The 25,556-nt window shown below is 36.1% G+C and overlaps 1 protein-coding gene across 3 annotated transcripts in view; it reads left to right on the forward strand.

Annotated features, from left to right (window-relative positions):
• ESF1 (ESF1 nucleolar pre-rRNA processing protein homolog) overlaps window positions 1-25,556 on the forward strand; it is a 58,925-nt gene that overhangs the window by 10,931 nt on the left and 22,438 nt on the right. For all 3 annotated transcript variants that reach the window (XM_057703300.1, XM_057703301.1, XM_057703299.1), the window contains exons 6-9: window positions 35-187; window positions 2,688-2,802; window positions 4,428-4,575; window positions 9,990-10,151. In XM_057703300.1, the coding sequence (XP_057559283.1) occupies window positions 35-187; window positions 2,688-2,802; window positions 4,428-4,575; window positions 9,990-10,151 (578 nt within the window). The remainder of the gene's footprint in view (window positions 1-34; window positions 188-2,687; window positions 2,803-4,427; window positions 4,576-9,989; window positions 10,152-25,556) is intronic.

The following is a 25,556-nucleotide window of genomic DNA, read 5'->3' on the forward strand; positions in this document are numbered from 1 at the left end:
TGTTTAAGTAAGCCTAATGGGTTTTTCCTTTTAGGACCTCTAGAGAAAAACTGAGAGATTATCAATTCAAGCGACTGAAGTACTATTATGCAGTAGTAGACTGTGATTCTCCTGAAACAGCTGCTAAAATTTATGAGGATTGTGATGGCCTGGAATTCGAAAGTAGTTGCTCGTTCGTAGATCTAAGGTAATCTGGTGTGTGTTGTACCAATTTAATCTTGCAGCACAACATGATTATAAGAGCTGAAATATTAGAACTGGTAGTGCTCTCTGTTGTTTCCTGTTGTAAGAGGATTTTTTGCTTTTGGGTGAACTCTCTCTTGTAGAACATCACTCTTGAAAAATAAAACTGGAATGAGGAAATGCTAAAATATTAGGTATAAGTCACCTCACATTTATGTCCTTTCAGATGTGGTCAGATATGTTTTTAGGTTGATGGGTTTTATGTAGTGATATTTCTTTGCAATGCTCCTTTAGAACTAGGAACCAGGGTGAAGTAACTTTTTAAGAAGCATTGAGGTGGAGGAAAAGGAGTTTGCTAATAAACTAGTATCTCTCAATCTGCGCCATCCAATACAGTAGCCAGTAGTCATACCTGGCTTATTTACATTTATTTAATTAAAAACCTAAAACTCATTTGCTTAGTCACACTAGATACATTTTAAGTACTAATGGCTACATGTTGGACAGAACAGATATAGAACTTTGCCCTTGTCACAAAAAGTTGTTTTGGACAGTGCTGCTCAATGAATGGTGTTGCTGGCATTGTCTTCAGACTTGGGCATTTTTTCCACTGTGTGCTCAGGCTTCACTGACCTGACCTGGAAAACCTTAGGTGGTTGGGAATGTCTGTTCTAAGGAAACTGGGAAGCTGAAATACTGTACCATTTTATCATTTGCCTAGTTCTTTGAACCCAGTGAACCATTCTGCTGTGATAGTTTCAAGAGAAATCACTTCTTTGTATACAGGTTTGTTAGAGGCTTTGTTCTCAAAGTAAAATATTTTAGAAAAAAAATGTTATCGATTGACAGTCACTGTCACTTTCATACTTCAAAAGCACTCCGACCTATAGAAGAATACAAATAAAATTTTTTGTATTGATAATTTGGGGTAAGATTTTAGCACGTTTAAATATATGGGAAGAAAGGCATATCTCATCAAACAAGCTATTTCCTTCTCTTTTCTGTTAACAATTTCAAAAGGAGGTGCTCGTTTTGGATGTATAAATAGTAGTTACCAGACATCTGTTAAGAATGTCAGACTCTTTGTATGTCATAAATTCACGTTCACGTGTTCTTTTCAGGATCATTTTATTCTTTCCGTTCCCTTTTTGGGACATTTCCATACAGTATTAGGATAACCTCTGGCAGTACCTAGAAAATAAGATCAATGACCATGGAAAAAACTTACATTCCCTGTTTTATTTTGTCATATATTTGTAAAAGAAAATTGAGTTTTCTTCTGCCATCCTGTTATCTAGGAAACTTTTACTTATCGGCCTCAAAATATAAAAGCATGCATTTTGGCAGCATTTAAAATATCCATCTCAGGTATTTATGTTTCTTCTATTAAGTCTGTGCATAAGTATACCTGGAAGAGGATATTATGTAGACTTAATGAACCTTAATTTTTGATTCCCCCCCTCAGAAATCATTTTTGATGCAATATGCTTTTTGTGTGTGTGGAAATAAAATCTCCTATATAAATTACAAAACCTAAATATAATAACCAGGGATCATTTCTCTTTGCTTTTTTCCTCCCGTTCCTTAGCCTGATGCCTAAGAATTGTCAAACAATTACCGTAGCTAATTTACATTTAACAGCTATTTATTTGTGAAAATTTTATAAGATGATATTGTTAAGATTTTGTAGCCTTAAAGAATTAACCTTGGGACTTCCCTGCTGGCGCAGTGGTTGATTGTTCACCTGCCAGTGCAGGGGACATGGGTTCAATCCCTGGTCCAGGAAGATCCCACATGCTGCAGAGCAACTAAGCAAGCCCGTGTGCCACAACTACTCAGCCTGTGCTCTAGAGCCTGCAAGCCACAACTGTTGAGCCCTTGTACCACAACTGCTGAAGCCCACGTGCCTAGAGCCTATGCTGCACAAGAGAAGCTACCACAAGAGGCCCATGCACCGCAACTTGAGAAAGCCCATTTACAGCAACGAAGACCCAGTGCGGCCAACAAATAAATAAAATACAATAAAATAAAATAAAAAATTTAAAACAAGAATCAACCTTAAGCTTTTGCTTATTTTCAGTGGCACCTCGTATGTATGATACTTTATATTCAGAGCACTTACCCGTTAATAATTCTATTTGGTCTTCAGAATATCATATAGCAAGCCAGTGACTGCGCTATCAAGAATCTAGGTCTTTTTGAAACGAGGGACCCACGTGTGTTTACACCTGACTCATATTAACTGACTCCTAATGGAGGGTTTCTACCTACACAGACTTCACTCAGATTTAGTGGAATTACAGCTTTATAGCTTATGAATTTCAGAAATTTTGTGCCAAGGTTATTTCTAACCTTGTTTGCTTCATCTACATGTGTGTTCTGTAGAATCTCTTATATGGTATGTATGTATAAACTATACTTAATTAGAAGAGAATCTAAACTCTGGTTGTTTATCACTGCAGCATATGTTTAAATAAATTTATTTATTTTTCTTTGTTTCTTAGGTTTATACCAGATGATATTACTTTTGATGATGAGCCCAAGGATGTAGCCTCAGAAGTGGATTTAACAGCATATAAGCCAAAATATTTCACATCTGCTGCAATGGGAACATCAACGGTATTTCTTAGCTTTAGAAAATAGCTGGACTCCATTGCTTTAAGAAAAGAGTTATTTACTTATAGCATCTTTAGAAATGGAAAGTATTCAAAATTTTAGTGTATAAGTACAAATAGAAATGAAGCAAGTGTATTTGCATTTTTATTTACCACATCTGTTGGAACCTATTTTCAGATTTTTGTTAGACCTTTAAGCCTGAGTCAATTACCTGCAAATGTTTCTTTTTTATCTTCTATCTTTCCCATACAGTCTTACTTAACTAGATTCTTTAATAAGTAATATGTCAGTTATTAGTATTCTAGGGAGTAGGGGAAAGTGGGTAACAGATTACTCAAATCACAGTTAAACGAAACCAGTGGAAATTTAAAATAGGAACACATTTTTTTCTGCAGATATGATCCAAAATTGTAAAAACAATTGAAATAGAATAATTCAGGACTACTAGATGTCACATTAATGCTTAATAATGAACAGCCAAAAGATTTTTATTGAATTAGTTTGTTACTTAGCTGCCTAGCTTCTCTGCTTTTCTACTCCATATACCTTCTATCCACAGCTGGACTCTGCAGCAACTATACAGGCTTCTCATTGCCTTTCTTGTGACAAACCACTGTGCTCTTCTGAGGACAGGTTGGTGGCAGAGAGAGAGTACTGCTGTATCTGTCACCTGCAGCCTGTGGGTACTGTGTGATCTTGATTAGTTACTGAGTATAGGGAAACCCTACACTATGCAAGAAGTGAAGTCTAAAAGATTCAGTCACATAAAATGTGGAATTATGTTATTTTCAAGACTGAAAAATAGGCAAGCCTATCCAGCCAGCCAGTCTGGAGTATCATCCACATCTGTCCCAGTTTCAGCAGTGGTTTTGTGGTCATCAGCTCTCAGTCTTAATGATCAGAATAGGAATAATTCTGAGTTGTTACTAGCTGGAATTTCTCTTACAGTGGCAGCTGTTTTAAGGATTGGATCGCTTGGTGCCCATTTTGTTGTCCTGAACTGGGGAGATTAGCCTGATGGAAAAAAGGAAGGATGTGGGACCTGCCCTGTGATGAAAATTAAATCTCTAACCAGACTCCGAGAATGGGGGCTGCATAGAGGACAGGAGCCAGTCACCAGATCAGTCATGTTATAGATGAATTCCTGCATCTGGGGTTTACTATACTTCCAACCAGTAGATGCCTTTCTCATCAGTGGCTCTTAATCTCTTTTGGAAAATGGACCACACTGAGATTGTGTTAAAAGCTCTATCAGCAAATTTCAGACAGATTGTAGACCTGAAATGCTTAGAACTCCAGGTGAAAGATGTGTTTTGACTCATTCATAATAATGTTAACCTTTTCACTAGTGCATCTTCTTATTTCTTTTCACCACAATCAGTCCATACACTGATGAACTTTTATTCCCAATAATGGAATACCTTACATATAGTAGAGAGTTAGGAGGATGAAGGCACAGATTAATTGAAATGGTTCTCTTTCCACAGGTAGAAAACTTTTCATTAAGCATGTTATTTATTGTTTTAGCACATCTTAACTTTTTTAGTTTACTGTTAGACACCCAAGTTAAGGATAAATATTGTTTGACAAGTTTGGGTTGCTGACATTTCCATTTTCGTTGGTGAAAGGTGGAGATCACTTGGGATGAGACTGATCATGAAAGAATTACAACACTCAACAGGAAATTTAAAAAGGAAGAGCTTTTGGACATGGATTTTCAAGCCTACTTGGCTTCCTCTAGTGAAGATGAAGAGGAGATAGAAGAGGAGCTAGAAGGTACTTGTTCATCTTTTGGTGTTCTATATTTGTAAGCACTTAGATACCTAATCTAGACTTACTAGTGGAAATATGTCTTTGGCAGTAGCTTAAAAGGGAATATCAAACTAATCCTTAAACTGTCTATGAAGCATTCTCACATACACAGTACTATATACACCTGTAGGTAGTAATTGAAATTTTTTATTTAAAGGTATTTTCTTAGCCTGAATTTCTTTAACCAAAAACACTTTAAAATGCTGCCCTCACAAAAAAAGTCTGGCCTTTAAGACTAGTCATGATTCTTGTAGTTATGCAATCACTTTTTTTTAAACTAGTAAAATACTTTATTACCCACCTACCCTACCCAACCCCCACCACCTTTTTTTCAACTAAGAGCTTCTTTTGGATTATTTTTTACATTCCATTTTTCTGCTCAGTTTACAAAGTAGACTCTTTCTGTTCATTTAGTGATTATTCTAGCAATCATGACTTTCATCCTTATTAAAGTTTAATGCTAATTAATATTTTTACCCTCCTAGAGAGTACAAGGAATCTTAACTTTCATGCTATTCTGTGTATTGTAATTCTTAGGACATTAATGTCATAGGACATTAATGTTATTGTTTTGTTTAAATTTACTCACATTTCCCCTACTTCTTTTGTTCCTTATTCTTTTCTAAATCTCATACTTCTGTCTGGGATCATTTTCCTTCTGCCTTAAGTATATCCAATAGTATCTACTGGTGTCAAACACTTGAGTTTCAGTTTAGTCTAAAAATTTCCCTTTTTACCTTCATTTGTGAAGATATTTTCACTGGTAAAAAAAAAATTCTAGGTGGACAGTCCTCCTGTCCCCACACTGATGACAATATTCTGCTGGCTTCTGACTTCATTGTTGTTTTTGAGAAGTCAGCTGTCAGTCTTTTGAAGGTTGTCTGGATTTTATTCTTTGACTGCTTTTAAAGTTTTCTCTTCCTTTTTGGTTTTCTGCAGTTTTAATATGAACTGAGAATAGATTTTTTAAATTTATCATGCTTGGGGTTTGTTGAGTTTCTGGAATTTGTGGCGTGGTATTTTTCAGTCAGTTTTGGAATATTCTCAGCCATCATCTATTCAGATATTTCTTCTCCCCTTTCCTCTGAGACTCCAATAAAATATATGTTAGATCTTTTCACTGTAACTTCCATATTACTTTTCTCCTATATTTTTTATCTATTATATATATGTGCTGCTTTCTGAATAGTTTTTCTTACCTATCTTCCAGTTCACTAATTCTCTTTTCAGCAGTGTTGAATCTGCTGATGGACTGTTCATTGAGTTAATTTTGGCTGTTATATTTTTTCACTTGTGAAAGTCCTGTTTGACTATTTTTCAAATCAGCAATATCACTTTTTATAGTTTTTACTGATTGCAGATACTTTCAGTGACTTATTTCTGTAAACAGAGGAAACATGTTTTTGTAATGTATGTCTGATAATTTCAGTATTTATTTCAGATCTTTTGGGGTTGGTATCTGTTATTTTACAAGATACTTCTCCTGTTCACTTGTGTGCCTGGTTAACTTTTTTGTGCTGGTTTGAGAGAGTCTCATCAGAGAGGAGTTTCATTTGGTCTGGTTATTCTGGAACCACATCACTCCAAGTTCTAAGATTTGAGGTTCCCTGGATCTAGTGGGTGATGCAAGTCTGCCTGAGAGCTAGTTTACTTCTGGTTGACCCTTGCCCTGGAGTGTATCCTTCTGGGTCCCTACTAAATGTGGGGGTACTAGCTGGTTCTTTAACTTTTGTCTTCTTGGCCTGCAGGCTGCCAGAATTGTAGGTTAGTCTCACAGCTATTTCTTTGGTAGATCAATACATGCACTCAGGGCAAATAGGTCTTAAACACTAGGGTCATCTCTCTGATGACCATCTTCTCCTTGATTTTGACTTCATAATTCTTCACTAATTTGTCAGTTCTTTGAAGTTTTCTTTCTTCTTTTTAAAATCCCTTTGAATCTTTTAAAAAGATTTTTTTTAACACTTTAAACACTTGATGTCCTCAGTAAAAGGGTTGGTGTGAAGTGTACCTAGCTTCCCATTAAAGGAAGCAGAAGTTCTCAGATGGTATGTCTTTACCTGAAATTTTTTTGAGGATTAAAATGATCAGTGGTTTATTTTAAAATTATGTTTTTTGCTTAAAATAGCTCGTTTTTAAAAAATAGGGCCAAAAAATCCCTTTTCCCATATATATTGGATCTGGCTTGTTTGAAAATGTTTGCTTGATTGTAATTTCTTATTAGTTTTTGGTTGATACTCTCCCTGATATCTTCACACCTTCATTTTTATCTATTAGATGAATTCCCAACCATGCACAGGTGAAAGATAGAATTATATGCTGACAGCAAATGAAGAACCATAAAAGTTAAACATAAAGTATTTTAAATTAGCAGGAATGAATATTCTTACTTTTATTTATAGCCTGACACTTTTCATAGCTGTCCTTTTGGTTTTTGTTTGCATATATATTGTTTTTATAATTTATAATTTTATAAAGGTGAAATTAAATCCTAAAATACTCTTTAGTATTATCATAGGATCATTAAACCTTAACTTTCTTAAGATCATATAGTTGGCCTATCACTGTTCCTTTAGGCTGCTGAAGATTTTGCTTCATTTATCTAAGTTTTTCATCAAGTGTTACTCTCGAACTCCATTCACACATAGAATGGAAAATCATGTTTAATCATTCTAGTCTCTTTGTTCAGAAATCTCATGTTAATAAAACCACAATTTCTTAGGTATTTAATGGTCTTTGGAAAAGCATATGATTTGCAATGGTAGTTATATGGGCACAAAAGCCTTCACATTTCAGGCCTTGATGGCTGTTGCTTGTTAATTTCATTGGCATTCTGAGCAGTTGAGTGACCATGTTATTTCTGGTGTACACAGAGCAGCTGAGTCTTTCTCAAATAGTCTTTACATTTTACCCCCATAAATATATTATCTACATTTTCTTTTTATTTATGTCCATATGTGGTCATTTAGCATTTTCTGAAAATTCTGGATAGTTTTTCTTTAGTAGTAGCTCTAAGAAAGGAAAAAAAGAGCTTTCCATGTATGCTTGTGAAGATTGAGTACAAGTTTTTCAAATAGGTTTCTTTGGTTTGGGAGAACTGAACTAGATTTTGAAATGACATTATTGACATCAGGGCAGCAAATATTGTGGAAAAATAATCATTAATTTGTCAGTATATTCTTGTTAAGGTCTTGGGCTTTGCTGGTTTCAAATCCTGGCTTCACCACATAGTGAAGCTACTTAGGTTAGGTTTTCTTAGCCCTCATACCTTTCTTTCCATAGCCATGAAATGAGGATCATAATAGTACCTGCTCATGGTTGGAAAAATTGAGATAATGTATGTAAAGTCTTAGCATACTACATACCATCTCATATCATATGTTTTTACTTCTAAAACTTAAAGGATTAATGGCTTTTTGTTTGAAATATACTTATGAACTTTTTTAAAGCATGCATTTTTATTTTTCTCCAGTATTTTAATTGATTGCAGAGTCATTTTAATCTATAATTTAGTACCTCTGATAGATACATTAGTATATTTGAATGCCTTAGAGTTACTAGATGTTCCTGTTGTAGTTTATAAGAGATCCTACCAGGGCTTCTTACTGTTACAGTTATTTTTTTACTCCTTATATAGTTTTAAGGCTTTCACAAAGTATTGTCCTTGAATTGGGAAAAACAGACTTACAGGAGTTAACCCACATTTTAGAGCTTCAGAAAGTAAAATTTTAGTACTGGAAAAAATCAATTTAAAGTAGGCCATCAGAGACTTACCACTAAAATTTCAACCTGGAAGGAGCTTGCTTCTAATTATGTTTTCAGAAGTAAGCTTTTAATAGAAAGAAATACATTGCCATTTTGTTAATGTGTTCCTGATGTTTTATCCATTGAATTACGGGATACATGACAGAATTCCATCCAACATTATTATTGTGGCACAAAGCACAAACAGTAAAAAAATGAATTTCAGCTGTTTGAGTGAAAATGTAAAAGTGTGATAGGATGGAAAGAATGTCGTGGACTATTTTTCATTCATTTAGAGAAAAAAAGTATAAAAACATTTACTTAACCAATTTTTTTCACATCACCTTTTTGAAAATGTCAGGACAGTCTGTTAACATTGATGTTTCACAGTTATATGCTTAATAATGTCAGATGTATTTAGTGACCAGTTAGCCATAGCTCATAGAAGAGAGGGTCTTCTGTATGCTGCTTCTGAGTTCTCCTTTACTGGGGACATTTAGTCAACTCAGTAAGTCTGTATGTTTTGCATTAAAACCCAGGTCCTTAATTTATGTTTTTGACTTGGAGAATCACAGTGGAAATAATAGAGCAAACAAACTTTTCACGTATTAGTTTACTTTGCTATCTGTTGCCCATGAATTTTATACTGTTCCTTTTGTTGTAATTATTTTTATAAAATTAGGAAATGGAAATGTGAATATTTTCCAAATGGGGAAATTAATTGCTTAAACTTCTAATTTATTCATTTTTATTCTTAATGTATTAATGAGATCCTGAGAGTAAGCATGTGTGCTCACTATCAAATGGAAAGGACTCATTATTCTTTGTTTTAGATTACAAGCAACTTCCTTTATCTGTGTCATCAGCATGAATGGCTAAATTCATTTATCCCAACACTATTCAGCCTCCTTTTATTGAATGTACATTTTTTTTTAATTTACTTATTTTTTATAAATTTATTTTATTGGCTGTGTTGGGTCTTCGTTGCTGCACACAGGCTTTCTAGTTGCAGTGAATGGAGGCTACTCTTCATTGTGGTACATGGCTCCCCATTGTGGTGGCCTCTCTTTTTGCAGAGCACAGGCTCTAGGCATGTGGGCTTCAGTAGTTGCGGCACATAGGCTCAATAGTTGTGGCACACGGGCTTAGTTGCTCCATGGCACGTGGGATCTTCCTGGGGCAGAGATCAAACCCATGTTCCCTGCATTGGCAGGCGAATTCTTAACCACTGCACCACCTAAGAAGTCCAACTGTACATTTTAAAGCCACTGTGTTGGATGGTAGGAGACATAAAGAGGAAAAAAAATGCCATACCTCCTATCTTGCTTATAGGGCAGAGAAGTCCAAGGACATTACATGACTACAGGATTATTTTGAAATATGGATTTTAATAAAAACAGAGATTCCCAAGTGTAACATTGTGACCATGCGAACTTATATTGCAGCTGATTTTTATATACACAGGACCTAAGTCATTTAATTCATTTTGTATTAGGAAATTTGTCTGTTTTTGATATTATATTGTTATGGTATATCTGATGTCATTTAGAAGGGTGCTGCAGTGACTGGGATTAAACACTGAAGTTAGAAGTAAATTATTTCTGTGTATTAAATGAAATTGATTTTTTTGTTAGGTGATGATGGAGTCAGTGCAGAAGAAGATGGTAAAACAAAAAGAAGTCAGAAGGATGATGAAGAACAAGTTGCTAAATATAGGCAGCTCTTGCAAGTTATCCAAGAAAAAGAAAAGAAAGGCAAAGAAAATGATATGGAAATGGAAATTAAGTGGGTTCCAGGTAAGAGTTAGATACTAACTAAATATTCACTTGTTTTTCTTCATTTTGGGATGTTGGATATAAAAGAAAAGAAGATCAACTCTTTGGAAACATAAACTTAAAAAAAATCACATTTTCAGGGAATGTTTTGGTGAGGAAGTTAACGTGATATTTGCATGCATGTCATTTAATTCACTCTAGGACCAGCATCTTCGACTCTTGTGGCTTATTCTTGGTCTCTTTAACTTACTAACTACAGATTATCCGTTTATGAAAGTAGACCTCTCGTAGGTTTGATTCCAGTATTTTCAGGATACAGAAATTTGAATCCAGGCACCATGTATTCTAAAGTCATTAAACTTCTTTTCAGAATATGTAATTAATAAGTGGACTTTTCTCCAGTAACTGCTACTAGACTTTAATTAGTGAGGTTTCATTAACACAAAATACGTAATACATAGTTTTCCATCTCAGTTGTGCAATTTTTGAATAGTTTTGAATAGTCAAAGAAATATAACATCGTAAGTAATTTTTATAACTGCGTTGAAGGGTTCAATAACTTTTTTTAGAGTAGTACAATAATATTAAAACCATGTCAAAGCTAGACAAAGATAAAGCTAGGGTAAATGAGGGTTGTTTTCTAGCATATGCCTTTTTCTTAATCCTGGCAAATCAGCATGTACCATTGCAAATAATGTGGGGTTTTACTGCAGATTACATATATGTATGTAACATATATGTATATCTTCTAAAGGTAGGTATATTTTTTGACAAGCATTCAATTCTTTTAGCCTCAATTTATTTCTAGATGAAAAAATACTATTTATAGCACCATTGCTTAAAAATTAACTGTTCTATATTCAATTACTTCTATTTCTTACAACTAGTATCTTTTTTGCACTGAGAATAAAATATCTGTTTTCTTAGTTTTTTATTTGCACGGGGGGACTAGCATATTTTGATATTTGAGGATTGGTTGACTCTTGTAGTGAATTTATTAGGATACACACATATCTTCTGCATACTTCTATATGAACATGGTGCTGTGTTATAACCCATTTGTTTTAAGTGTCTGGCTTTTGCAAGAAGTGGTGGTAAGAAAAAATGAAGTTTAGTAGTGTTATCATATGAACAGTGGTTGAGAGAACTCAATTAAAATAGCCTGGAGAGGAGAAGTCTAAAAAGTGACTTAATAGGTATTTTCAAGTGCTTGCAGGTTGAGTATGTAAATAGAGACTTAATCTTACATACTACCTCAGAAGTCAGTGCTTATACCAGTGGATAAATGTTGAAGGAAAGTAGATTTCAGTGTAATGTAAAGAGGAATTCTTTATAGCATTAGGATTGTTCAGCAAAAGAGCACGGAGGCTGTTTTAAGGAGTTCAGTGTCCTTTGTCAGTAAGTCACACAATAAGGCAGTACAAGCATACCACTCAGATGTGTGAAGAAATTTTTTACTTGAGGTCCTTGGACTTATGATTCCAAGAAATTTTGGAGTCTATCTTTTAAATCAAGTAGGTTGTCATTGTAGCTTAATTCTAATCTTAGAATGAGCTTATTGAATTTTAAATGAACATATTGAGGTATTCAGGTGACTATTTGAGAAAGAAGATTTAAAATAAACTTGACTGACAGTTTTATACTAAATATTTTAGAGCTATATCGAGTGAGTCAGAACTTACCTTTGTCTTTATTAATACAGTTATGTAGTGCAGATACCAAAAAGTGATACATGGGAAGGTGTAAGCAGTGCAGTTTTCCTAGGATAAGCCTCTCTTAGTCATGATGCATTATCCTTTTTTTATGTTCCTAGACTCCATTTAGTAATGTTTTGTTAAAGATTTTTGCACCTGTGTTAATGAGGAATGTTTGTCTAGAGTTTTCATTTCTTGCAGTGTCCTTAGGTTTTGGTATCAGGGTAGTGCTGACTTCATGTGATGAATTAGTGACTGTTCCCTCTTATGTTTAGCAGTACATTTTTATCTTGACTTTGGCATTTGTGCATGTGATATCAATGTCATGTGAAATATTTTGAAAATGTAAAATGAAAAATTAGCATCTGTAATTCCATTATCCTTATTTAGCCATTGATTAGGTAGATTGTGGTTTAATTTATCATTTCTCTATCATTGAATATGTAATCATATTTCTAATCTTTCATTACAATAGGCCCGTGGTGTTGAAAGTTTGATCTAAGACTATTACCAGTCCCAAACCCACAAATATCAGTACTTTCTTAGATCTCTTCACTTTCATCACCAGCCAAGTAATAGGCTTGCTATGTTAGGGCCTTTTACTTATAGAAACAATTTTTTTTAACAGAGATGCTTATTCCCTCCCCCTCCACCCCCCCATTTTAGAAGTATCTGTGTAGACCACAGGGAGAAGTTAATGCTGGCAGTCAGGCTCACTCACCAGTTAGTTACATGACTTCCTCACTCACATAGCCGCTTTACATATGCTGTGGATCAACCTGTGGTTCTCTCACAAGCTGTTAAAACTTCCAGTGTCCAAGCCTCAAAGTTTTAATCTCAGATGCCAAATATCTAGAATGTTATAAATAATCTATAGCTTTTTCCATACTTTGAATTATTTTCATAGGATAGCTTCCCAGAAATGGAATTACTAGGAAAGGACATGGACACTTTTTGTGTCTTGAAATTACTGCCAAATTGCTTTCCAAAAGGGTTGTACCAGTTTTTAATGCCTTCAACAATGACGAAAGTGCCAGTTTCATGGAATTATCGTCAACATTTGGTATATAATTTTTACTCATATACAGTTGAACGAAGGAAAATTGATATTCTGCTATATAATGCATATTTTAAAGTCTTTAACCATAGTATTTTTGAAGGCCCCGTATGGGGTATATTATGAACCTGTGAATCTTTGGTATGGACGTGCACACAAGTGCGTGCGTGTGTTTTCTGTGTGTGTAAATGTAAAGGGTCTTTTACATACTAGACATGTTAAATGAGATAAATGAACTACTCTGTCAGGATCTCAGTTTACTTATTTGGAAAGTGGGACTAATAATACCTTTCTTGTTTAATCTGAGATATTATAAGAGTACTTTATAAACTACAGAGTACTATTCATGTCATACGTGTATTTTGTTGAATTTGTGTCTTAAGAAATCTATGTTCCCAGTAACAATTACCCTGAACCGCAGGACTTTTTTGATGTTATACTTCAGTAAACCACAGAGGGTCAGTATGATATTATAGTGTATCATGCATCAGTTTTTCTGTGGCTTAAATTTGCAAAATATTAAACTCTTCAGAAAAATAAGTACTCTTAATAATCACTAACAGTTGTTGCACTATGGCTTGGCTTGAAAAATTTAGTTTAGACCATTTAAACTTCCTATCTTTTACATCAGATTATACAATATAGTACCATAAAGAGCTGATGTCCTTAAAGGTAAGTATTAAGGGAGACAGCAGGTACATGGGTGAGAATGAGCTACTCTTTCTATTGTGTGTTAGTTCCTCATGGAAATGTGATAATATAATGTTATTAATTCAGATTATGAATAATTAAAAATGTTAAATTATAAGATTTTTAAGGAAAGTTGTAATTCAGTTTTTTGATGTGGAGTGATATTTCCCATCTCAGTGTGTTGCTAAAAAGGTATCCTGCCTGACTCATTTTGATGAGTAGAGAAGGTGACACATGTAATTAGCATATTGAGACTTCATCAGTGAATGTGCCTCATTAGGGAATTTGTAATATACATATAAATGAAGCATAATGAGTTCTATCTCATATATTAAATAACCTCCCCTATTAATCTATGTGATAATAACTTTTCATTGTAGATAGTGCAAGCCGTGTATTTTATTTATTTTTTAATTTATTTACTTATTTTATTTATTTTATTTTTGGCTGCATTGGGTCTTTGTCACTGTGTGCAGGCTTCCTCTAATTGCAGAGAGTGGGGGCTACTCCTTGTTGCAGTGCACGAGCTTCTCATTGTGGTGGCTTCTCTTGTTGAAGAGCGTAGACTCTAGGCACCTGGGCTTCAGAAGTTGCAGCATGTGGGCTCAGTAGTTGTGGCTCGTGGGCTCTAGAATGTGGGCTCAGTAGTTGTGGAGCACAGGCTTAGTTGCTCCGAGGCATGTGGGATCTTCCCGGACCAGAGCTCGAACCCACGTCCCCTGCATTGGCAGGGAGATTCGTAACCACTGCGCCACCAGGGAAGCCCCAAGCTGTGTATTTTAATCTTTGAAATTTCATCCAGAATATGAACAGATAACAACGTTTCTTTGTCTATATAATCTAGATATGATAAAAGTCCTCTTTTTCTTAGTTATCTCCTGATTAATAGACACAGGTGAAAAGGGTATCTTTTTTCTACTCATTATCCTTCAGTACCTCAGCTTTCCTTCAAATACTTATTGAGCATATGCCAAGAACCATTCTAGACACCATGTGGGCAAAACATACAAATCCTTGACCTCATAAAGCTTATATTCTGGTTAAGGGGAGACAAGTCTTTAGTAAGAAAAATATTTGAGCAGAAACTGAAGGAAGTAGAGGTCAGGGGTGAGCCATGCAGAGGAGAGTGTGCGAGCAGAGGGGATAGCAAGTGAGTGGCCTTGAAGCTGTGGTGTATCTAGTGTGTTTGAGGAGCAGCATGGAGAACAGTGTGACGGCAGTGAGTGAGTGAAGCAGAGAATAGTGGATGAGGACAGAGAGGTGATGGGGCCAGATCATGAGGTCTTACAGACCATTTTAAGGGCTCAAACATCTCTGGAGTAAGATGAGAAACCATTGGAATGTTTAAGCTGAGGAGCAATGAGATCTGACTTGGGTTTTTTCCAGTTTTATTGAGATATTGACATATGTTACTGTATAAGTTTAAGGTGTGCAACATGATAGTTTGACTTACATATATTATAAAATGATTACTGCAGTAAGTTTAGTTAGCATCCTTATCGCATAGATACAATAAAAAGAGAAGCTGATGTGTTTTTAACAGGACCACTCTGGCTGCTGTACTTGAGAGTAGATTAAAGTGGGTGGAGGGACAGAACTGGGGAGGTCAGTCAAGAGGGGTGTAGTAATAATCCTGAGAGAATAAAGATTGCGGGTGGGACAGGTTTGCAAGGGCACTTCAGAAATTCCCTTGATCACGTGTAAGATGCCTATTATATATTGAAATAGACATGCCAAGGAGATAGTTGGATATACCATTTAAAGTTCAGCGAAGAGGTCAGGACTGGAGATACAAATTTGGGAATCTTTGTTGTACAAATCTCTGTAAGTGAAGAACACCAATGGGATGTTGTAGGTACAAGAGAAAAGAGGTGCAAAAACTGGCATACTCCAGCATTTAGAGGTTGAAGAGAGGTGAGCAGGGGCCATCCAGAGGCAGCCGGAAAGAAGCTACCAGAAACGAAGGAGGAAATTCAGGGTTGTGGGGTATCCAGGTAGCCAAGTGAAGAATGGCTTTCAGTGAGAAGATGGGTCAGTAAATACAGACTAAGAAAGACCGTGGGATTTAGCAATATAGAGACCATTGAAGAGTTTTGGTGGATTGGGGAAGTTGAGATTAATGGGGTTAGGGGGCATTGAGGAGTGGAATTGGAGACAGGAGAGACAACTCCTTTTTCTAAAATAGTTGATGACTAGGAACCTGCAAGCATCATTAAACATTTAACTTCCAAACAAAAAGACATTCTTCTTCTACATAGGCATGATGCTATTATCACACAAAGAGAATTTAATATTGTTAAAATAGTAGTCAAATTTCTCACTCATTCCAGGAATATTCTTTACAGTGTTTTTTCCTGATCCAGGATCAGTCAGTGTTAAAGTGTCTATAGTAGTTGGCTTATAGAATACCCACAATCTGGATTTGTCTGATTGTTTCCTCACAATTCAGGTGAAAACTTTTTGGCACGAGTTTTCCATGAATGATGTTGTATACTTCCCATTGCTTCACATCAGGAGGCACATAATGTCAGTTTGTCCCAGTTTTTCTGCTGTTGACTTTGCTCACTCAAGGTGGTGTCCTACTGATTCTTCCATCAAAAAGCTCTGTTTTTTCTTTTGTAACTTGTAACTGGTACATAATTTGTGTGGTGTGTGACTCTCCTGTTCCCCAACATTTTACTTGGTGATGTTAGCATTCGTTGATCCTTGCTTGTTATTATATTGTTGGTTGCAAAATATTTTTCTGTTTCTATCATTTCTTCTACATTTATTAGTTAGTATTGTAACTAATGCTAGTAAAACTCACTGTATTAACTGGAGGGAAAAGTGAGATCAAGAGAGCATTTTTCTTTAACATGAGGGGAAAGAACAGCAAGCTGTACACTTCTGGGAGTGATCCACAGACAGGAAAAAATGATGCAGAGAACTACATTCTAAAGTAGGCAAAAGGAGTTGGAATATTTTTGCTCAAGTGGAGGAATTGGCCTTTGGTAGATGTGCATGGACATTTCATCCATTGTAACAGGAAAGAAGAAGGGAAAGAATATGGTCACAGAGGGTAGTGAGTAGAAGTGGTGGTGGGGGCTTGTACTCGTCTATTCGTTCATATTTTCCTAGTGAAATGGGAAGTAAAGTCATCAGCCAAGAGTAGGGATGGGGAGGTAGGTAGAGGTTCAAAGAGAGAGAAAGTACGAAGTAGTTGTCTAAAAGAGCAGGAAAGGGGAATTTAATAGTATTGCTGAGCAGCAAGAAGGGTGAACTTGAAGTTCATGGTCATGTAAAGTAAGATGAGTCAACATAATTATGTTTTTCTTTAGCCATATTTAATGGTGTAGCACAAGCAGGGAGTAAGGAGAGTTGGATCAAACTAGACTACAAGTTTTGTCAATCAGGTATGACCAAGTGAGAGGAACGGCGGGGTTGAGGGTTGTGTGCAAGGGGGTGATTGTAATGATGAACCGTAGTATCTGTGTTGGGTTAGGAGGGAAGTGAGGGTATATTGGGGGTGACAGATGGGGGAGAGGTGAGAGGATTGATTGACTGTAGGTCCCTATGAGACAAAAGAATTGGTAGCCTTGGGGTACTAGAGAGAATAAAATGGAAAGATTGTAGCTAGTGGTTGAGGAGTAGGATACTTGAAATTAAGATTATGGTGGGATTGCAGTTTTGATAATGACAGTTCTAGTTATCATGGGAGGAGTTTCTGAGATTACAGGGAGTATAGAATAAGAGTGAACTGTGAGGCCCAGGGTGTTGAAAGAGTCATCTCTGTGGATATTGGAATCACCAAGAACTATGACAGGGCTAGAACTGCAGAGAGTGGCAGTGAGCCAAAGCTTAGCTCTTCAAGAAATGAGGGGTGTGACTGCAGTCGTTAGATCTCTGCAGTAACAGGGGAGTAGGTGGTATAGTCTGATAACATGATACTCAAAAGTTGGGGGCTTTGGGAGGAAGACCAGCCACTGGACTGGAATTGGCAGTGAGTAGCAAGATGGACAGACTGTGGGAAAGAAAAATTCGCCACCTAAAAAAAAAAAAGAAAAATTCGCCACCTAAAAGGGCTACAGGAGAAGCAGTGTCCCAGAGAAGAACCAGGTATCACTGAGACTGAAATTAGCAAGTCAGTGAATAAAGAGGATTTTAAGATGGGAATATTCAGCATATTTTTAGGAGAATGGATGATTTGGAAGTTGTAGAGTTCGGGTGATGACGAAATTAGAGATAAAGGGTTTAACGAGATGAATACGCCTTAAAGCTTTACTATTGGTGAGACTGTGAGTATCTGGGCAAATCTTGTCAGGAACACCCAGAGCTCTGGGGTTCTTAGTCTTTTGAAGGAGACGTGGAAGCCAGAGAAGGACTCCTTGCTGTCTCACCCTGCAAGAGGAGTTTCTCTTGACTGCTACTCGTTGAGGCAGGAGGTGGGGGCGCAGCTCTTCCTCCCTCTCATTCCTCCACGCTATGCAGTTGTAATTGTATTTGATTCTGGTATCTGTTCTTTATCCTTTGTACTTCCTTTTCCCCCATCTTTAGTCTGTCTCTGTTTCTCTATTCAGTTACCCAATGGGAAGCTTAAGCAGAGAGAGATGTTAATGACATGTATCTGTGGCTATTGTATTATTCATTCTTTATTTAGAAATAAAATGTTTTTGTATCAGTTGGGCATTCATTTTGCTAGGCAGTCCAGTTTCAAACATTTCAGTTTTCAGACACCTCAAAACCTGTTCACTATTTACTTTTGGCTATCTCTCTATTTCTATTTATTGCCAATGTATCTATTATTTGAAATATAGTCACAAAAATGTTTTTTTGGTCAGAACTTTTAAAATAACCAGATGTTTAAAATTTTGAGTTCAGTGTAGAGGAGACCATTAAATGGAAAACTGAACTTAAAATAAGCTAAAAAGAATTTGCAGTCTGCTTCATATTTTGGTGATGGGGAGGAAACCAGTTTGCAGTGCACTATCATAACTTGTACATAGCTAGTACATGGCTCGAATTTTAAAACTTAGGTGTACACTTCTTCCTTAAATCATCCAGTTAACAGGTTGACTGAATAAGCTGAAATTTTTTTACTGTGCCAAAAAAATTTTTTTGAATCACTTATGGAATGTGTAATAAAAATGAGAAGCAGCTAGGGTTATCTAAAAACAGTGCTAGTACATTTTCTCCATAGAGTTGCCAGTAAATTTCTCAGAATTTCCTGGATTATTTTAACAATAATTTTCTCTGTATTCTCATAATATTAAGATTTAATTTTTTAAAAGTTTTCCAAGAAGCTTTTTAAAAAAAGATATAAAGCAAAACTGAAGATATTTTTATAATAGTAGTTTCAGAAAGTGCTAAAAATTCCCACACTTTTTGAAGTTTTAGGTTAATTGGCCTGCTGTTTTAGGATCACAATTAAATATGTAAATCAATATTTGGGCCTCTGGTTGCCAGCATCTAGGCTGATTCTCTTAACGTGGTCCTTCCCTCTCTGCATGTGTATCACGTCAGTTGCACTGTTTGCATCTGTAGCCACTATTTCCAGACAGTAGTACTTTTTTTTTTTTTTTTTACTTTGCCTTAGATTTACAATCTGCCTGAAGTTGGTTCAAGAACAGAGAGTGTGTTTCATGTATTGTTTTCCCACAGTCCACAGCTATGCTGATTTGTTTGAAGTTGTGAATTCTTTGGTCTTTAAAGCAGAGCTTTTGCCTGTTCTGTTTGAGGTTGTCCCACGTCATCATTCTGTATACTAACTGCCTGGCTAGCAAACTGTCATTTTTCTCGCACATGTTCCATGTGTTATTTTGACAGAATTCACTCAGACTACTTTCAGCAGTTTCATTATTGCTGTTCTTTTTTTTCCCTAAAATTGAAAAGTCATATAATCTTATACTACTTTATTATTTTTTTAAAAAGGTTATTTATTTTTGGCTGCATTGGGTCTTTGTTGCTGCGAGAGGCTTTCTCCAGTTGTGGTGAACGGGGCCACTCTTCATTGTAGTGCTAGGGCTTCTCATTGCCTTGGCTTCTCTTGTTGTGGAGCACAGGCTCTAGGCGCGCGGGCTTCTGTAGTTGTGGCTTGGAGGCTCTAGAGCACAGGCTCAGTAGTTGTGGTGCACGGACTTAGTTACTCCGCAGCATGTGGGATCTTCCCAGACCATGGATTGAACCCATGTCCCCTGCATTCGCAGGTTGATTCTTAACCACTGCACCACCAGGGAGGTCCCAAACTTATACTACTTTAACACATTTGATTTTTTCCCCAGTTTTTTTGTGATAAAATATACATAACATAAACTTTGCCATCGTAACTATGTTTTAAGTGCATACTTAAGTGTATTAAGAACATTCATATTATTCTGCAATCATCATGACCATCCATCTCCAGAAGCATTTTCATCTTTATAAAACTGAATCTCTATATCCATTAAACAACTCTTCACTGCCCCTCCCGCATTCTGCTTTCTGTCTCTCTGATTTTGGCTATTCTGAGTACCTCGTATAAGTGAAATCATACAGTATTTGTCTTTTTGTCACTGGCTTATTTCAGTTAGTAGAATGTTAAGGTTCATCTGAGTTGGAACATAAGTCAGAATTTCCTTCCTTCTTAAGGCTGAATAATATTCCATGGTACGTATGTGTATATATATGTGTGTGTGTGTGTATATATGTATATGTATGTATATATGCCACATTTTACTTATCCACTTCATCCATTGATGGACACTTGGGTTGCTTACATGTTTTAGCTATTACACATTCATTTTTATACCTTAACTTCTACAGGCACACGTAGTTGACTATACTGGACTCCCATTTTGCATTCTCCTTTTTTGTTTCATTTCTCATACTTATTTTTACATGTTTCTAAATAATCTTTATAATCATAATGCCTGTATCACATTCCATTGTGTACCTAATTTATGTTTTAGGCTCTTTCTAATGTTTTGCTATTGTGGAGAACGTAATAACTTATATTGGATTTTCTTAGGGATAGATTCTTAAGAGTAGAACATCTTCCTGTGGCTTGTCATATACCTGAAACAGTGCTGTTAATACGTGGTGCTAACTAGGGAGCTTCTTGTTTTTTAATTAATGAAGACTTCTCAGAAATGCTGATAAAATACACAGAATCAAATCTAGTTTCCACAGTAGGCCCAAGTTTTGAAGCCACATAAAGAAAAGGGCATCAGTACTTTCTATAGATCTTTGGTTTGATACAAAACTCAATCCCACTGTGGGACCATATGCCATATTCCTGTGCTCGGAAAGACTTACCAGCCTTTCTCAGTGCTCTTTTGGTTAGACCATTGTAGACAGTTGCTTACTGACTGTAATGCAATGATCATTTAAAACTTTGAGGTCAAAGGGAAAGCTGGCAAAAACATTATGGCTTGAAGTGGTAGCTAAGCAGGTTGAATCTGCAGGTATCTTGTGGGAGGGACTTTGTATTGTTTTCAATACACAGTGACAGTTTGCCTGATGTAATCTACTAGGGGAAGAGAGTGTACAAGTACTTTCCTCCCTCTCGTGATAATCTTCATTGAGGGTGGGGGATAGTTCTCATCAAATGAGCTATCAAGAGATAGCCTTAGCTCAGTCTGCTCATTCAGTGACATGGAAAACTTCTATCTGTAAAATTATTTGGCATAAACTTGAAAATCTGATCCTATGTATATCAAAAGATGAGTGCCAATAATATGACTTGGGCAAGTTCCTTGGTGTTTGGAATTACGTGCCTCAGTGGTATATTGAAGCATATATTTTAAAGACGTGCTTTTCTAAGAATTGGCTTGCATAAATTAGGGAAATCTGTCTGCTTTGGACTTCACCAAGCTTTTCCTAAGCATTGTCAGCTTCGATTGTCAAATATATTTCTTTTTAGGTTATCAGTGCTCCTTTCTGTGAAAGTGTAGAGAGATTTAAAAATATTTTTTAAAGTAACTTATTTGGATGTGTAATTTCGAGCCAGAAGCACAGACTTTTCAGGGTTTGGGAACATTTTGGTCTATGGCCAGGGTCACATGTGTGACAGTGTCTAAGAAGCCTGTCATCTGATTAATAAGCTGTTCTGAAGGTTTAAAAAAGAAAAAAAAGAAACCAAGGGAAGGCTTTTTGCATATTTGCTCTTGAACGCTGTAGGCTTCTAGGCATAAATGTTGTTAGTTGGTATTCCAAGATTCTGGTATCTTTTGGGACCCTAAGAATGCTTGACCTGTCATAGATTACTTTAGTAGATGTCTGTCAATAGAATAGAAAGAGTGCTGGCTTATAAAACAAGCCATGGATATATTGAAGCCCTACTTTCATTCTATATTAACTCTCATTCTATAATTTTTTCAATGTTGCAGTGGAGGACATTGCCAATGAAACTCTGAGGTAACTACAAATACTAGAAAAGCTGAAAGAGTAAACCTTAAATGATACTCTGCTTTAGAGATTCCCAACCAGCATACCACCTGTGGATTACAGATTTGCCCAAGTATTGATCCTCCAGCTTTGTTTCCTTCTCTGGTTGCCTCCTGCATTTACTCCAGTGTGCTGTACAAACATTTTTCGTATCTGTCATAATGCAAAAAAGGTTGGGAAGGCTCTGCTTTCCTAATAATTATTTAGGAGTCTTTTTAGCAGTGGTCAGAATTACAGTTTACTTATATAAACTCATCCCAGTAAGTGTGGAAGAAAATGCTTAGATTGCAGCAAGAAAAATCTAGCTTGAAAGGTTGTTAAATATTGAAATGCTAGGGAGATTGAAGTTCTTTCCATTTCTTTTCATTTTTATTGAAGGAAAGTGTTTTTTGTTTGTTTAATTGATTTATAAATGCCATTTGGGTTGTGAAGCAGCCTCAGAACGCCCTTATTGTTAATGGCTTCTGTAGTCAGAACCTCTCCAGAGAGGAAAACAATTAGACACCCCTGAGTTTCAAGCCACCAATTTACAGGTGAATTTCCCAAACACAGTGTATGGATGGGGACCTTCTTATAATGAAGTTTGAAATAGCATTAATAGTTTACTGTGATCGTGGAAAGAGCATGAAGAGCTTGTGTCAGAAAATCTGAGTTTAAGTACCTATTATTTTGTTGGGTATGAAATGACAGAAGGCAGTGGAAACCAGTTTAGCACATAGTTGTCAAAAAGTAAATATTCACTACCTTTTTTTTTTTTTTAGCACTATTGTGGGGGAAAAGAACATAGATACAAAATGTAAACAATGTAAACACAATTTAAAGAAAAAGAATAAAATGAACACCTGTGTACCCAGCTTAAGAAAGAACATTATCAATGTCTGAGACTCCTCTGTTATAGCCTCTTCTTTCCTCTATCAGAAGAAACTACCTTCCATGCTAATCATCCCCCTTTTTTGTATAGTAGTTTTACCACATATGCATGTATCTCTAAACAGTCTATATTTAGTTTTGTTAATTTTGAAGTTTATAAAAGCATACTCTATGTATTCTTCTCTTTGCTGTTAACGTTCTGTTTTTGAGAGTTATCCATAATCCCTATGAGAAGACACGGTCCATTAATTTTCACTGCTACATAGAATTCCATTGTAGATATAATGTATCTGTTCTAATGCAGGTTATTGTGGTGGTATTTTGCTCTTATAAACAATGTCTTAGTGAATATTCTTGGACTTGTCACCTAGGTATATATAGAATTTCTTGGTTGTACCGTGTGCTCACAGTTACCTTCATTAGGTCGTGCCAAATTGCTTTCCCAGGTGCTTGTACCATTTTACACTAACCAGTAAAGTGAGTTCCCATAGCTCTTTATCCTCACCATTAATTGATATTGTCAAGTGATTTTTTTGCCAATTGAGTATGTAATGGTATCTCATTATGGTTTTAATTTGTGTTATTCTCAAATATTTGTTGAGTTCCTGCTGTATGTGCCAGACTCTTCTCTGATAACACTGAACAAACCAGACAAAAATCTAGGCCTTTGTAGAGTCCTACATTATAGTGTGCGTACATTGCAGGGAAGGGGATGAAGGGAATTAGTAAACAAATAAATAGGTAAAATAATCAGATGATGATTGAGGGCTATGGAAACAAAAGGATAAAACCTGGATGGGGAGTCCATGGGTGGGAGTGGGCAGCAGTTTAAATAGGACAGTCAGGGAAGGCTTCATTGAGAAAATGACATTTGTATAAAGAGCTAATGGGAAGGACATTTCACCCTGTGTGTAATCCTGGGAAAGAACATTTCAGGGAGAGGAAGCAATAAATTCAGAAGCCCTGAGGGGAAAGCATTTCTGATTTGTTCAGGAATAATGAGGCAGAATGAGCCAGGGAGTGGACAGTAGTAGGTGAGGGCAGAAAGGTTGCCAAATCACAAAGAGTTTTGTAGATCTCTGGATGGACTTTAACTTCTACTTGAAATGCAATGGGAAGTGGAAGTGGTATGACCTGACTTAAGTTTTTAAAGGATTGCTCAGGCATTTGCCTAATTACTAATGAAAAGACCATTTTTTTCTTGCTTTCTTATCTGTGGAATGCCTATTCATGTCTTTTGACCATTTTTATGCAGTGTTCTTTGTGTTTTAGTGATTCATAGGAGTTCTTCCTCTCCTTGGAGTTCTTCCTATATTTTGGTTTTTGTCAGCCATATATTTGCACATAGCTTTCCTGAAGATTAGTAATTTTCCATTCATTTAAAAATTATGTGATTTTCTTTTTTACTCTGTAGTGTCTTTTGAAGAACAAAAATGATATAGTCACGTTTATTAAACTTGTCCCTTTATTGTTATGTACCTCTAATTTCACATAAGTATATTACTTATAATTTTTGGATTAAGACACTTTCTCATCATTGGTCCAGCATGACCCTCTTTCATTTATTTATTTTTAGTAAATAAGTGAACCCGCTATAAAAGCTAGAGTTGTGCAAGTGTACATTTACCCATTTGATCTCTCCTGCTTCCCCATACCTGAGAATAACCATCATCCAGATATCAGTATTCATGCCTTTGCTTCCCATTGTATGTATTTTCATCTCATAAGTATTTCTAAAAAGTATGGGTGCATAAAAAGGAATGAAGTACTGATATGTGCTAGAAAGTGGATGAACCTTGAAAGTATTATGCTAAGTGAAAGAAGCCAGTCACAAAATGCCACATATTTTATATGAAGTATCCAGAACAGGCAGTAGAGACAAGACATAGGTTAGTGGTTGAGGGGAGGGGGAGGAGGATGTCAGAGTGTCCTTCTGGGGAGAGAGATAAGGTTTCTTTTTGAGAAGAAGAAAATGTTCTAAAATTGACTGTGGTGATGGTCACGTGTATCTGTGAATGTACTGAAAACCATTGAATTGTATTTTTTAAATGAGTGAATTGTATGGTATATGAACTATATCTCATTAAAGCTCTTAACTTTGTTAACATTGATGGGAGATGGGTTTGTATCATTTGGGACTGATTTTTGACTTTTAAGTCCTTGATTCATCAGGAGTTGATTTTTTTTTTTTTTTTTTTTGGTATGACATAAGGTAGGAATCCAATTTCAACTTCTTCTACATTGCAGATCTTTTTTATCCTCTTCCATTTATTGAATAATCTCTCCTTTCCCCAGTAATCAGACATGTCACCTCTGTCAGGTACCAAAGTTTCAAAACTGCATGAATCTATTGGTTGGCTCTCTGTTTTATTGGTCAGTTTCTCTGCCTAACCCTGGACTGGTAACACACTTCCTAAAACTGGATAAAGAGCTCTAGTGACCTACATAGCCACCCTATCCCTAGGCCAGTTGGTGTGAGGGTTCTGTGAAGAAACCAAATGCCACCGCTGCCGCTGCCACCACCACCACCACCACCACCACCACCAAACACTTGAAAGTGCTGCCTTGTGCAGTTATCTTCAAGGGAGAGCCAGGTTTTAGTTAGAGCAAGAAGATGAGGGAAATGTTCAGAGATACAGTAATTGAATTTTTACTAATGATGTACTGCGAATTCCAGAGAATTTAGTGGTAGAGAATAGAAGGGGGAAGGAGATA

This window comes from Hippopotamus amphibius, chromosome 12 (assembly GCF_030028045.1).
Source record: "Hippopotamus amphibius kiboko isolate mHipAmp2 chromosome 12, mHipAmp2.hap2, whole genome shotgun sequence".
Classification (NCBI taxonomy): domain Eukaryota; kingdom Metazoa; phylum Chordata; class Mammalia; order Artiodactyla; family Hippopotamidae; genus Hippopotamus; species Hippopotamus amphibius.